The following is a 16,190-nucleotide window of genomic DNA, read 5'->3' on the forward strand; positions in this document are numbered from 1 at the left end:
CTTTTGAAGTTCTCGAGAATAAAATACAACTTTAATATGATCATGAAACTGTTATCGATAAAAATCAAGTAAAATATCTGTTGTGTTCATTCATCTATTAATATTTGCTTTTTTAAAGAAAAAACTTCACAGATAATAGATATATAATACTCTTACTCTTACTCTTACTTAATATCATATAAGGTTAATATCTTGAAATCTTTACCATCTGCATACGCAGGAGGAACCAATCTCGCAAACGGCCTATTGGACGCACCAAGAAGTGGATTTTGTAAGTTATTGCATGTTCCATCTGGAGTTCGAAACTTTGAATTGGCATTGCATTGCATAACTGGAGGTGTACATTGAGGGAAAATTTGGAACATTCCAACTCCATCAGGAAAGCCGTTTGGTTGAACCATCATCTGCCTCAAAGTCCTATTCTTTGCTGCTTCGAAGGGAACGTTATGTCTGAAAAGAATAGTAGTTGTTTTCAGTACGGTGAATAAGGTTACACAGACATGCACATTATAATCTTTGTCATTCAACATTAACACAATGATCCATACTTTGAACATAAGTTTTAGTATAACTGCAATCTCTACTGTTTCTTGAAATACCAAAATATGTTAATATTTACATAATTAATTTGTCTTAATTGAAATGTAGCCAGGTTTTTCATGGTTATCAATATTATGCATTGGACAATGAAAATTGATAGATTGAAACTAGCGGAAGGATAACTGTCCGCTATTTACTGTAAAATAAGAATTGCCGCAAGCTGAAAATGTTCAGACCATTAGCCTTAAAGATGAAGAAATGTGTTCAAATAAAGTTTTTCCAGCCTAAGACTCAGAAACCAAAACCCTAATTTAACACACTACATCCCCTTCCATATACTGAAAAACGATCAGCAGAAATATCTTTGCTTTTGTGACAAACTGGAGAAGCACTTAGGTCACCGAAATAGTAAACATATCACATCATTCTTCAGGAGTTAAAATCTTGAAAAAACACCCATCTTTCCCTTTTTCTCTTTAAAAAAATGCTTTACTCTTTTCTTTGAAGTACAGCAGACACCGAATGCACATTTTCGACCCCGCAGATTTCCCTCTTCGGTGAGGTGCCACGGTCAATGAATATCCCGAAGGATTGGAGTTTTATAACATCAGTTGTTTCTCTATCTCTATCTCCATCTCTCTTAGTGTGTGTATGTATGTCCTGGGCCTCTGATAAAGAAAGAAAGAGCAACCAATGCGTTGTTTCTCCGATCCTAAGTGTGCCCTACAATGAGTGGGGGCTGCAAAGAAAAGCAGTAAATTCTAAACTTCCTTTATTGCCTCTTCCCGGAATTAAAGGTATAGATCTCCTTGTATTCGAAGTTATTGTCACTTCTAGTTTCAGTAAAAGCGTGGTCTTGAAAGCATGCAAATTGTATCGCGTTGTTAGTTTCTTCACTTAAAAAAATAATAAAAAACATTTAGTGCAATTGCTAATGCTATTGTCAGTTCGGGATGATGGCTACCTCAGCTACTACAATTACTACCAAAGTAAAGAAGGGAGTAAGTACTATTCTGCAAGAAAATAAACTGAAATCAATAATATGGAAAAGTCTTGGTCATGTATACGATAGTAGAGTGGATATCACCTACCTGGCATTATTTTGGTTCGATATCTGCATTTGAAGACCTTGGGTAAGTACATTGATCGTTCAATAATTTCTAATTTGTAACTGCACGTTTCATATTGCATATTTATTTAGCGTAGTTGGTATTTGACCACGAGGAAACTGATATAATATATTGTTTCGTTTGACTCAGAAAACTACAAGAGGTAGCTATTTAAAATGTGTTTAAAAATATATTCGAAATCATGACTATTATAAAATATGTAAGTTCTATATATTTGCTACCTAGTTATCTGCGTATGCGTATAGAGATGCTGCGCATGCGATATTTTATAACCGCGCAGATCTCTCTATCCATAGCGAAACTCTCTCTATAAAGATTGTTGCGTGAGTACCTTCGGATTCTGGAACATATATTTTTGGATAGCGCACATATTAATTCCTAAGTGAAGTCTCAACCCGACTGCGGTAGGTCCCATAGTTTTAGAGCTATGGACCATTAAATTTCATTTTTTCATGTTTTCGGCAGCCTATAACTCCAAAAGGAAACATTTGTGCACCCAGGTTGGTCTATACTTCTTCTCTTATCTTGGTGTCAGGAATCATCTCTCAAACGTTTTCGATGTTGTTTTGAAACACCCTGTATATCACAAATCACTACATAAAACAGAGTTTACTCATTCTGTGTGCTTTCATTGTTTTCTGAATTTCCAGTGTATCGAAATTTATTAAAATTGTGGAACAACTACATGTAGATAATAATTTTACGATAAAATAATAAACAAATAATTATCTGACGCAATAGTAAGAGCTTTTTCATAGCCAATGTTCAGAATATATTCTCAAAAATAAGCAGAGCTATTGTATATGATTATTTTATCTATATGGTATCTGATTTTCATATATCATATCCATAATCTGATTATCTCATGTTTACTTTCGGAGTCCTATTAATACAGTATTATAGTATTTAAATTAGCTTTATCTTAATCTTCGAAAGAAATAAAGTTATGACACCAAGTAATGATTAACACCAAGCTCTCAATGTTATAATAAAGTTTTCTCACATTATAAATGAAGTGTCTTCTACATTATGAATAAAGTGGAAATAATACTTACTTCTGTGACAAATAATTAACTGCATTCATGAATATCTGATGTTCCTTTTCAATTTGTTGAGATTCTTGTGTAGATTTATTTCTTCTTTTAGATTTAGCAACAATATCTGGTGTCTCCCTTTTTGCATGCTTCGTGAAATAAATAAGAAACCAAAACATTAATAACAATATTGCACATAAATACACATAATTAAATACACATCCTACACTTATAGAAGTGCATCAAATGTTTTAAGCACTACAAAATATTCTTCGAACATATATGAAATCTATGATGTATACTTATTAACTATGTGTTCTAACCTACGATCAGAGCTAAGTCAACGGTGGCATGTTGTTTGCCATGTTGTTGTTTGCTACGACTCGATTTTAGTGTTGTTTGCCACGATTTTGTCGCAGTATTTGCATTCTGATCTTATCAGATTTCATTATCGTGGAGATTCACACACACACCTGGATAAAAAGGAAGGATTGCCAGGCACCTCTGTTTGTGATCCAATGAATCAAGTGGTAAGTGATCTCATCTTTGGGACGAGAGAGGTTTCATTAAGCTCGTTCCTAAAAGAGAGCATTAAGCTACAAACAACTGAACATAAAACACCATTAATATCACAATAGCTTAATAAATTCATGTAATTGCTGCATTTTCTCATTGATGTAATTGATATATAATATAATATATATATGATATAATTGGAGTATATAATTGGAGTACTTAATATCACCTCCTGTTACATAATACTCTGTTTTGTTATGCTACGCGACTAAAGAAGTGGATTTTATATATTTAAGAAAAATAAATGAAATTTTGTTTTACGTCCCACGATTATGTCGTTTCAGCTAAAGGATATGATGATGAGAATGAATGAAAAATTGCATATTGAAGAAAGTGAGAGGAAACAGAAGAATCCTAGGAAAACTCATGCACGTGATGTTGGTCCACTATAGAGCATTATGCATTCTTATAGGAGCCACCTAGGATTAAGAACCAAATAATGATGTGAAGTTGTGATCATCACTTTATTTCATACTTCTGATTGCATAAATTGTACTCTGTACTATATTAACTCTATAGAAAGCCTGCTCCGAGATATAAAAGGGTTAGAAATACCAGAAGGGCTATGTGATATCAAGTTCGAGCTTCGTAAATTAACATTTACGAAGAGGCCGTATCAAAGTATAAGACAGTTCTCCCAAGGGAGAGAAGTTTTAAAATTTCCATGTTGCCCACCAGCCTATAGTTGATGTAAGAAAGAAGTGTTACAGTTTACATTTTGTAATTTTTCCTATTTGCGAGCGTCTGAACTATTAAGTATGTAGGAGCAAATGTGGCTCAGTGGTAAAGCATTCACCTCTGGCGCTTGGAGTCTTCGGTTAGATTCCACCTCGCGCGAAGTGGGCTTTGCGTATTGCTCATTAGAAAATGAAATGAATCTTTCAGTTTTACGTCCCACACTTATATCGGCTAGGCTATATAAGACGGTGATGATGAGAAATGAAGGCAATGAATAAACTGAGAGGAAACGGAAGAACCCCGAGAAAACCCACATACACGGTGTTTGTCCATCATGAAATCTACTTGGAGCGAGCTGGGATCGAAGCAGGGCCCAAATGAAACATTCAGATATAATTTAAATTTTGAGAATAAACTGAAACACTCCTAAAATACCATTTGAGATAAATGTCTAATGAATATTGAAAATTATGGTTACGGAATAGAAGCAGTAACTGTGTTTGAGACCATTTGTATTGTATTTTGTTTATAAATATAATAGATCTGATTGTTATAATATGGGCATTTGGCAACCTTCAGTTTGAGTCGATTTTCTATAAATCTTCATGATTATGATATAAGATAAATAAAAAAAACAATACCGTGAAAAACAACACCAAAATCGGGTCGTAGCAAACAATACCGTGGCAAACAACAAGTAATCAACAAGTATATATTTCCTCGCATGAAGGAATCGCCACAATTATCTTATGGAACATTCTTAAAAGATATTAGGGAAAGCTTCTGAAGTTGATATATTTGAGTGTCTATCGAAATCATTTATAAAGAGCATGTCTTAATATCTTGAGACATAACTTCATTTCAAAGGATAATTTTAACGTTTACTTCGTCAGGAAATCATTTTCGGAGAAAATTTGAACTTTATAATTTCACCTTCGTACTTCGTTACTCGTGGATATGCAATCTCGTCCCTCTAGCCTTGAGAGAGCATGCTATATGATATTACATCAATCTGACATTTAGCATTCTCTTTGCAAAATTTTTAGAAACATATATGCGACAACCCTAATAAGAATCTTTTCGTAATTCACTATAGTCCTAAAAGAAAAGTATTTTTTGTAATTATCTGTACGTGTTTGGCCTATATATCATTTTCTACTACCATACACGCGTATTTAGTAAGATAATATCTGGTTAAATTTAAACTCAGCTTATTCCTCAAGTTCACTCCAGTAATTTCAAACAATGCTATCAAAAATTTAAGCTTTCAAAAGAAGCTCTTAATTTCATTTTGTTTTTAGCTGTAGGATGATTTTCGTATTAAATAACCAGAAAATGCATTAGGTCATACTTATACCACTTTAATATTGTTTAGGATTTTCCCCTGTCGTATTGATTTTATTGTATGAACATTTTGCACGTTGCAAACGTATACGTACACTCATGTTCAAAATTATTGTCGCACATCTATAAATATGTTGTTGTAGGATTATAATTTGATAACGAATTCGCCCTGTATTTCTTATAATATCAGTATGTGTATAATTGGCAAAGACACGAATGTGGCAAATTTCATGTCAAAAGAGCAGTAAATAAGAACAATAAAACCAAAATAAAACTTTCTTGTCCATTTAGCAACATTTTGTTTTACTCATTCTAATTTTCGTGTTTATAATTCTTTTCCTATGCCATTTACCACAAATATACATTTCTCGATCATACACATAGTATCAGTGTTAAAAATACTCCGCAAAATCATTATCAAATTATATTCAAAGAAGACAGTTGTAGGTATGCGACAATCATTTGTGGACATGAGTGTACATGGGATAATTTGATAAAACTGTAAGGATGTATATTCCGGAAAGTGAAATTAAGTAGCTGAAAAGCCAAAGTTAAATTGTGTTTTAAAAAAAAACTTTCATTATACTTAAACTAGGTTTGACAAGTACCGTAGTTTCCCTGACTATTAAAGCAAAATGATAATTATACTTTGGAAAGTTACCATTGTTTGGCTTATCAGTATAGAGAAATCAACTTGGGTTACAGGAAATAGAAAAATTTAATTGGAAACCAATTCGGAAATAGAGCATTAGGAAGATCTAGACGCAGATCAGAGGACAATATTAAAATTTATCTAACAGAAATGGGAATATAAAGTAGAAACTTAATCTAGTTGGCTAACCTGAGAAGGCAGTGAAGACCTTTTGTAAGTACTAGCTGAATCTGTGCTCTCTACACAGCGCATCATTCGCATATGAGCATAAATCTCCTTCTCATTCCTCACAAAATATGTACATGTCGCTTTACAGACACAAGTGAAAGACGTCTTGATTTAAAAAAAAAAAAAATCGGCAAGGGGTAGCATAAAGGGGAAATTTTTTCGATTATTTTTTCTCAATATCTCGCACCGTTTGCAAGATTTGAGTCTACTTCCGGTTGGAGTTTCTAATTCATGTATGACCAGTGTTTTCTTTCTTCTTGCATGCAGTATGTAAGAAGCAAATACATTACATATACAATTAATTATAATGTCAGTTATATATGGTGTTCATTGGGCAAAACACTCAAAAAATATTTATCTTAGACTCGAGAAATGGTTATCCTTCCTTTTTCACTATTATTTGGCCATGGAACAAACGCCTGAGACATATACAACCTTAATATACAACATTGTGGTGTTGGAATGTATAACGCATAGGATATGATGCTTTAGTTTTTTTTTTTTTTAATTTCGATGCTTCCAGTGTACCCTAAAAAATGTAATAAAGAAATAATGACCATGTTTTTTTTTAAATATTCAATTAGAACTGGACAATCTACGCAAAATTTCCATTCGATCAGGAAAAACGTCATCTTTCTAGAGCCTGTAGTTTCCGAGATCTCATTGTCGAAAGAATTGACCACAAACATATAAACATAGTTTAAAAGAACTCGGAAGATAGAAGCACAATTCACATGCATTGATTTTAGAGAAGGCTTATTAAAATACAAAGGCTTTGAACAATAATTTTATATCATAAACTTTATGAAAAAGATATAGTTAACTAATTTAGACTATTTAAAGTGCCAATACTCTCTATTAAACGTGAAATCACACATAACCGTAAATGAAAGATTTGAAAGGCAAAGTTATAGGTTGGAGCTCAGGCGCTTTTAATTGCTATGTAGCATTTTAATAGATAGATAGCATTGAACTTATAACTTCCACAGGCTATAGAGTTCATTGCTTATTTGAGAGGTTACACCAGTCTTGGGAAGTAACGTAACGCAAGTAACGCGTTACTTGTAACGCGTTACTTTTTAAGTAACGTTTCCTAGTAACGCGTTACATTTTTTCCAAAGTAACTGTAACGGTAACGCGTTACAAATTTTTAAGTAACGTACCTAGTTTGCGTTACTTTTTTCGCGTTACATTTCGGATGAGTAACTACAATATATGTATATTTTTTTTCGGAAACAATGTCTCTTTCCTATAAGTGAATTTCTCAGAATGAAACAATCGAGCATGAACTACGTGTGTCAGTGACCGATAGTCACCGATACACAGAGGAACAGATAAGTTCGTAGTGCCACTTGCTGTTTTTGGAAGATGAGGACAGCCTCAGGGAAATCACGTGTACTGATTGCAAGCACCTGCAAGATTTTGTCGTAGATTTTGCAGCCCCAAATCAATACATTCAGTGAGTGAACTAGGAGTGCAATTATACCGGTAGTCTATTTTACTTTGATTGGTGTTGTTTTTATAAAAATGGAGAACGAAAATATTTTACCATTCGAAAATTTGAAAGAATATTTTTTTCTTAAAAGATGAGGATGATGGTGGACAGAATTTAAAAGTAAAGTGTCTGAAATGCTCCGGCGGAAAATATCAACAACTAGGGTGCTATAATTAACGATATATATTAAGGGGTTAATATGAATAATCTGTTCTGATGAGCAGGCCTACTTTATTACTAGAAAATAGTTTGCTGATGCAGGGCCGTGCCGTGGGGGAGGAGCGAGCTGGACGACGGCCTCGGGCGCCGAAGTAAGGGGGCGAAAATTTCGGGAGAAAAAAGGAAAATAGATAGGAAAAATTGCTTGGAATATATGCACTGAAGGCGCCGTCGTATACTCTCGCCCCGGGCGCTGATTTTCCACGGCACGCCCTGTGCTGATGGTATGTAATATTGGAGTTCTTTCAGATCAGTTTGCTTATCCTAGAGTCCCGTTGATTATAGAGTTTGAAACTGGCTTTAAAAAGCATATATCAATTTTAGAGTTACTGGCAAGTTTTGATTCACCCCCAGTTCAAGTGTTCTCATTTTATTAGTTGTAGTGTAATGTTTCTCTGTATTCTGTATTTTTAATTTTACATAACAACATTGTTATTATTATATAATTAGTTTAGCAGAATAATAATAAGCAATCATTTTTTCTAACGCATAAGGATGATTCAAACTAAAACTCGACTCGACTCGAATTCAAGTCGAGTTTCGAGTCAAGTCAAAGGTGATATTCTCGAGTCGAGTTCCGAGCCGATTCAGTTTTTCGCGTCGAGTTTCAAGTCCAGTCAAGTTTGATAAATGGGTCGTTCGTTTTAACTCGTCTTGAAATCATGGCCTGATTACACTGGAAAGCGAAAGCCATAAGAAATGTATGCTAAGCAGTAATATGGAATACTTTTAGTGTTGCTCACTGCACGCATCTCGTCTCGTCTCGATAGCGAGACAACAAGAGATTTTTTTTTTTTATAACAAGCTCAGCTCCGCTTGGCTCAACTGAGAAGATGGCTCGAGCAGGCTTGGGGTGAACCATCAACTCGAGCTGGCTTGGATGGGATGAGTCATCTGCTCGGTTCGGCTCACTGAGCCGAGGACTCAAGTCGAGTCTGTTGGGTGAGCTGTTGGCTCACTTCTCGGTTCGCGTAGATAGCGATTGAACTATGAGCCGAGCTGCTCGAGTCGTTGACAATTCTAAACCCGGACCGAGCAGTTTTGAAGATATTTGGCCAGTGCCCTATAACTTTTAACAGTGTTTGGTTCGAGCCCGAATACTCAACCTAGATCCTCAACCCAAATTCAGAAGCTCGTGAACAATGTCCTTGATTCCTAGACTTCACGACTACCAAGGTTGGCAATCAACTAGTTTATTAGTATTCAAATACAAACCGCCTATCTTTCATGTTTATGTACAGTGTTGTTATAATTAATAATAATAATAATAATAATAATAATAATAATAATAATAATAATAATAATAATAATAATAATAATAATAATAATAATAATAATAATAATAATAAGTTGTAGTAGTAGTAGTGTCATTGATAATAATAATATTGTCTAATATACTTGAAGAGAGTACTCGAAACTACAACCGGATTAGGCTGGACTCGACTCGAAACTCGACCCCAATTCGAGTTGGAGGAAATTTTTCGAGCCGAGTTCTCGGGTCAAGCTCAAAGATATATGTTTCTAGTCGAATCGAGTTTCAAAGAAAACTCGCTCGAACTCGCTCGTGCCCATCCCTGCGAGTAACGCAGTAGGGCATTTTATCAATTATACATTATATGAAAATGTTCATATAACAAGTAAAAAATTGTCCTTGCATTTACATACAGCGATTCAGAAGTGCAGTAATAATAATAATAATAATAATAATAATAATAATAATAATAATAATAATAATAATAATAATAATAATAATAATAATAATAATAATAATAATAGTGGTAGTAATAGTAGTACGAAAATTGAAGTTATATTTTTTTCACATATTTAAAGTTTCGTACCTAAAAGTAACAGTTACTTTTTTGGGGCAAGTAACGCGTTACTAACGCGTTACATTTTAAGAGAAAGTAAAGTAACTTGTAACGCGTTACAGTTTTACAAGTAACTTACCCAACACTGGGTTACACTGCCTTACAACGTAAAAGTATAGTTAAAAGGTATATTTAACACATCGTCTACTATTCCTGAGTTCAGTCACTTTAATCATACAGTAGGGTGGAGCGAAAAAATCAAATTTTCGAGTATCGAATTCTAATAGGGCTAAAAAGTTGCGTATTTTCATACTAATCAATGGAAAAATAACGAAAAAAATTACACTTTGGATTTTCAGTTCGCGCAAACGTCCCAAAGTTTGAAAAAATGACCCAAAAACACCAAATTTACCTTTACGCGAAAGAGTCAGATTTCAGAGTATCGAATTCTAAAAGGACTCAAAAGTTGCGTATTTGTATGCTAATTAATGGGAAAATAACGCAAAGTATCACACTTCGAATCTTCAGTTCACGCAAACGACCTATTTTTTTTTTTTTTTTTTTTTTTTTTTTAAAGATTACAGAAAAATTAAACTTTTGAGTGTTGAATTCTAAAAGAGCTCAAAAGTTGCGTATTTGCGTGCTAATCAATGGGACAATAACGAAAATAATCACACTTTGGATCTTCAGTTCGCGCAAATGGCCTAATTTTTTTTTTAAATGACCCCAAAAAATACGAATATTTATCTTTATGCAAGAAAGATACATATTAATTTTTTATCATTTCTATAGCGTCTAAGTACTTTATTTGAGTTGTGTGAGGGCATGTTTGTTAATAATTCGTTAATGTGAGTAATTTTATATATTTTATTTTCATAATAATTTTGAAGCTCTTCGCCGATTTGTCAACGTTTTCTTTCTTTCTTTCTTTTCCATGAAGTGGCCCAGAACTGATCACGAGGAGATGGCTGCAATTCGAGTTCCACCCACATCCTACTCAACTCTTCTACCAATTAGGGTGTGCTAAATTGTGTTGATTTAGTCAAGGATATTGTCTTAAATTCAGATTTAAAAATCAAATTTTAGCATTGTGAGCCTTGAGAGTAAATTAGCTCTAATGTAGCTATGTCTATTTTCTTGTCCACACACTTTTCCTGCAAACTCCGTAGCAAGTTTGGTACCTTTCGACTTCCTGAGTATGGCATGGAAAATATAAGAAGTCAAACTCATGAGCAGATTTGTCATGCATAAGTGATAAGATAGTTTCGAGCACTGGAGGAGGCGACTGTTTACAGTTTCTCCAATCTATCAGATCACTGTAGTTCGTGACATCTTAAATATTAAGTTCGATTTATTACCTTAACACATTCACTTGCCAGCCATTTAAGTATCTAGAGACATTCAGATGCTGTTCATTTAAGGGATTTACAACTCTTATAACACTAAAGCATAACTCATCCAATGTTAGTTAAGAATTTTTTTTAACTTTTTAAGTGAATATCGTATAAAGGCAGTTCTGAGAAATTTCTCTTCGCAAACAGTGAAAAGTGTATATATGTGTGCACGCTTTCACTTCTCCAATTATGGTTATGGAATGTAACGCAAAGAGTAAATTCCCTCCCAATGCATTCTTAACCGCAGTGTCTCATGGCTATTTTTTACTACAGTGAAACCTGTCTTTAGCGGAATCGAGCGAGACTTGCAAAAATTTCCGTTAAAGTCAGGTTTCCGCTTAGTGGAGGTTGATCTTTCCTTTCTTTTTCTTTTTCTTTTTTTCTTTTTTTAAATAGGGCCCTACATGCTTATAAAGGGGCATACTGAGAAAATATATTGCTGTACGTACATTGTTCGATTACAGTACTTCTTTCTTCTACGAATAAATACACAAAAAAATTAAAATGAATACAAAATATGGTATGCAGACGTTTTCTTTATTTTTCTAATAGCCAAGCAGGGTTTTCTGTGTACATTGCTGCTTGGCTGCTCGACTTTCCGCATACACTTTAGCCTGAGAAACTATACTAAGTGAATCAGAATCATTTTTTCGTAAGGCAAATTCTTGCAGTTCCTTTCAACTTCTGAGAAAATCTTGATATGTATTTATTCTACACTCTTCTTGGAACTCGGTATCGTATTCCTCTTCTTCCTCTATCTCGTTTTCTTCTCTCCGACATTCCGTATGATTCTTGATCAAGTTGCGGGGATTAAGGACAATTTGTGGGGGGTGAATATGAGTAGCGGTTGGGGAAGGTCAACACTGTCCAAAAATATTTAACAAAAGAACGAACATTTTATCGCAGACAGTGTAATGTATATGTCTCACAGAATGTCTAAACCATCTAAACGCTGTAGTCCGAAACTCAGAATTTTCCGTTAAATGTTTATTTTTCTTTCCGTTGTCCGCGTAACACAGTTTCCGCTTAATGAAGGGAGTTTTACACGTTTTGTTCTCCAAAATTCATGGGACCGTGAAATATTTCCGTTTAAGACAGTTTTCCGTTTAATAAAGGGTCCGTTGAAGGCAGGTTTTACTGTATTACGTTATCCATTGCGTTGCGTTGGTAGCTGGGAGAACCCCGGTTGGAAGAAACTGGCAACAGTGAATTCATTCTGGCATGGACACTGATGAGAAGAGGAGTATATCCATTCAAGTCGATGCATCAAAATTGTTAGTGCGTCAAAGAATGAAATTCTTAAGTATTCGTTTTAAGTAAATTGAAAACAGTAAAAGAGGATATTGGGTAATCATCAAATCTCAAAGATGATTGCCTAAAGTGTTGTGTCTTCTTCCTGAAGAAAACTGGACAAATATGGATAATCACAAATCAGATAAGTGCTATGGGGGAAAGGGTTTTTCCCTATACGAATAGTGCGTGAACGCAACCGCAAGCGTTAACAGGGCCATAAATAAACTTAAATTCATACGATTAGTATAAAAAATAATTGTTATAAATATGTAGTAAAATTTGATTGATATATATGCTCAATTAAGAAAGATTTCTTTGTGTTTCTGTGAGTTTCCGTAGGCATGAAAACAAAATACATCAAATGTGAATGTGATCAAAAGGTCAGTATAAACGTATAATTTGATGCGTAGTTTCAAAATCATTGACACAGCTTAATATTGTACCGTTACACTGTGTAACACGAACGCGTTCTATTTCGCGTACTCTGAGTCTGACAGGTCCGAAGTGATGATTGTAGCAGGTAAACTTTGTGAGTGCTTCTAGGTGTATCTGTGCGCGGGTCCGGTATGCAATAACAAAACGGTATTATTGTATGGTGGACTCGGGCAGAGTTGAGCTGGGGGACCTGCAAATCAAACGATGCAAGGCGTATTTGTGTCCTTTTGTTGACTAATGAAATGGTATCTTTCCTAACCACTAAAGCCAATATAAGAGCCGGTACAGAAGCACTATGCAAGCACTCACCCACCAGCCTGTACGTTAATGTTGAAAGTAGCGGAATACGTCCAACGAGGAGTAAACCATAGGCCGCTATTCTCTTTCTTTCATGATTAGTTTAAACACGCTAATGGACAGAACGTGTTAACGAGCAGAATGGACACAATGTAAAAATTAGATTAATTATCTGCGGATTATTACTGTATATTAGGCCGAAGCGAAAAAATCAAATTTTCGAGTATCGAATTCTAATAGGTCTCAGCTATTTGCGTAAATGAATGCTACTGTTTTCTTTTTACTATGACATTAACTTACATCTAATGCTTCTCTGATGTCCTTTGTTCCTATCTTGTTTAATAATTCTTCATCCACATCAACATCGATGTCATTATCTTCAGTTGAACTACAAGATGCAGACACAAGGATACACAAAAACGGTATTAAAAGCCTGTAATAAAAGTTAAAATAATTAAAGAAATTGAAGGTACACTTCTTAATATTTGAATGAGTGATATTAAAAATATATTTCAACATTAACTTTTCTTTCCTTAAACTGTTAGCCTAATTTATTAATAACGATCGTAAAGAGCAAAACAGGGATGTTAAACTGAAAATAAATCCATCATTGTGTAAATAAAGGTAGTATAATTGAAACAGAGATGTGAACAGCGCAAGAGAGCTGAAGTAGGACCTCCTGAGAGAAAAGAAAAGGATATGATGTTGACTGAGGATCAGACCAATCGTACGACTGATCCATATTCCTTACGCGATTTTCACTTAAAATGCTGTTCCTCGTTTCGTTTGCATATTAGTTCATGTAACATTCTCATATATCTATATCTTCTTGGGCTGCATTTCCAGTTTTAAGGTGTTTTTAAACAACATTAAAACACTATCATATATTACGTCTCACCTCAAAATAAGATACAAAAGTACAAGATAATGAGATACAAGATGAGAGTAGAAGTGCTTAGTTTGGGTCCAAAGAGCAGTCGAAACGTTTCTACAAAACAGCCAATAATTTGAGAAGAAAATTATAGTTCAAGATCTGATTAAAGAATACACTATATGTATTTGTAAATTGCATTAATGTACAAATACGTGAAGAGCAAGAACGGCGCTCAAGTGCTCAAAAAAAGAAAAAGAAAAATTACACTTGTACTCCTGAGGTTACATAGCAAATTCCAGTTTAGTATACAGTGTCCGGCTTAACCTTTAACATTACGAAAGAACATAATTTTTCACAGAAACACAATTTCATTACCAAAATGTGCATTTTGGTAAAAATAAAAAAGACATGCATTTGTTTCGTCCCAGCACCAGCACTTCACACAACCTCAATATAAGCCCCCCAACAATCACTGGCACGGCAGATGTTGAACCGATATTGCAGTTCCATCTAGATATTCACTAACATTTTAGGATCACACTGTTATGATCTTTCAACTTACCGACAGGGATACTGTAGACTTGGCCCTTGATAAAACGCCAGAAGAAAAAGTCTAGTGGAAACAGGTCTGGCGAGAGCGGAGGCCAAGCAATTTGTACAGATCCTCTTCATATTCATCTAGGAAAATGTTCTCTGTGAAATTCTCGTACAACGATAGCAAAATGTGCCGGGGCTCCAACTGACTGGAAAATGGGCTCTGGAGGTGTTTGAGGTATAGTGTAATGTTGAAGCATGTCTAAATAATTCGTTCCTCTCACTGTTTCTTCAGCAAAGGAGAACGGGCCTATTATCTTATGTTTCATTAACCCACACCATATATTAGTTTTTGGAGAGTCTCTCATAATTGCACGAAACTCATGAGGATCTTCACTTCACCAAATACGGTAATTCTGTTTGTTAACTTGGCCACGCGTGTGGAATTTAGCGATATCAGAAAAGCATACCTTGTCCAGAAAAGTATTACTGCTGTCAATTTCGGTTAACATTTTGCCTGAAAAATTCTGTCTTTTAGATTTTTCATCAGAATTAATTCGTTGATGTAATTGATCTTGTACGCCCGTAGACGCAACCTTCTGTGCACAATGTCATGGACAGTAGACGGAGGAATGCTGAGCACTAAACTTGCACTTCTGATTGATTTTCTTGGACTTTATGTAACGGTACTGTGAATCACTTTAACGTTTTCCACTGATACTTTCCGTTTCGCATACTACCCTCACACCGAAAAAAAAAACTTTCAGTTTCTCTAACTTGTTTATCCCATTTAATTTTACTGACTTTAGAACGAACATTGTCGTGACGTTGAAGAATGAATTCACGTCAAAGGCAAGTTCAACAAGCTTCAGAGACTTGATCTCTGTCATGAAAGAACGCAGAACATTTTATGCTGAACCGTTCACTCTGCCATCTTGGATTTAGTGGGTAAGTTAGTCAAAATGGGATACTTAGTGCAAGAAGTAGCCCAGTCAAAATACCATATCACCTAGAACAAATTGCAACAGAAATTATTTTTGCTGTTTCAGTTTCTGTCAAGTTCCCTGAATAACATATCAAAAGTCTACCAAAATCTGACCAGGCAAACTCCACCATTTTTGGCCGCCATCTTGGATATTGGCAAGGAACTGTGTTTCAACACAAAACTTATTATAACTCAGCTTTCACAAGGTCAATTTTTTACAAATATAGTGTCAAAATAGAGAAAACTGAGTGCAGAATTAATATTTACATCTTTTGAATACGCTTTGTAAAAAATAAAGTTCATTTAACTACTCAAATTGACAAAATTTACCAAAACTACGGTATTTCTGGAGTAACCTATTTCTATATTTTGATTTTGAACATAAATATTTATATGTATAATGGTGAACAGAAGTGAATATAGAACAACAATCTTTACAAATGTCTTGTGTCATTGTTATTGTGTATCATATTTACACATGTGAACAGATTGTGTGCCCCACAAAATTTAATCAACTGTTGTAATCCGAAACTTGGCGTAATACGTACACTTAAACTTAAGATATTTTTTCATGATTTGTCGAAGGTATATAGCTGTTATATTATAGGGGACTCGGAGAACGATTATGTGGGAAAACATTGTTAAGTGATAATATTGTAGTTTTGAAGAAAAAA

General features: G+C 34.5%; 1 protein-coding gene across 1 annotated transcript in view; it reads right to left on the minus strand.

The window, feature by feature from the left end:
• The window catches only part of LOC145661081 (chorion peroxidase-like), an 83,169-nt gene that overhangs the window by 40,901 nt on the left and 26,078 nt on the right, over positions 1 to 16,190 (minus strand). Inside the window, exons 2-4 of the mRNA XM_081726523.1 lie at positions 13,424 to 13,556; positions 2,726 to 2,853; positions 206 to 450 (exon numbers count right to left, since the gene is read on the minus strand). Coding sequence (XP_081582649.1) covers positions 206 to 450; positions 2,726 to 2,853; positions 13,424 to 13,556 — 506 coding nt within the window. The remainder of the gene's footprint in view (positions 1 to 205; positions 451 to 2,725; positions 2,854 to 13,423; positions 13,557 to 16,190) is intronic.

This window comes from Thermobia domestica, chromosome 9, assembly GCF_964235325.1.
Source record: "Thermobia domestica chromosome 9, izTheDome1.hap1.1, whole genome shotgun sequence".
Lineage (NCBI taxonomy): Eukaryota > Metazoa > Arthropoda > Insecta > Zygentoma > Lepismatidae > Thermobia > Thermobia domestica.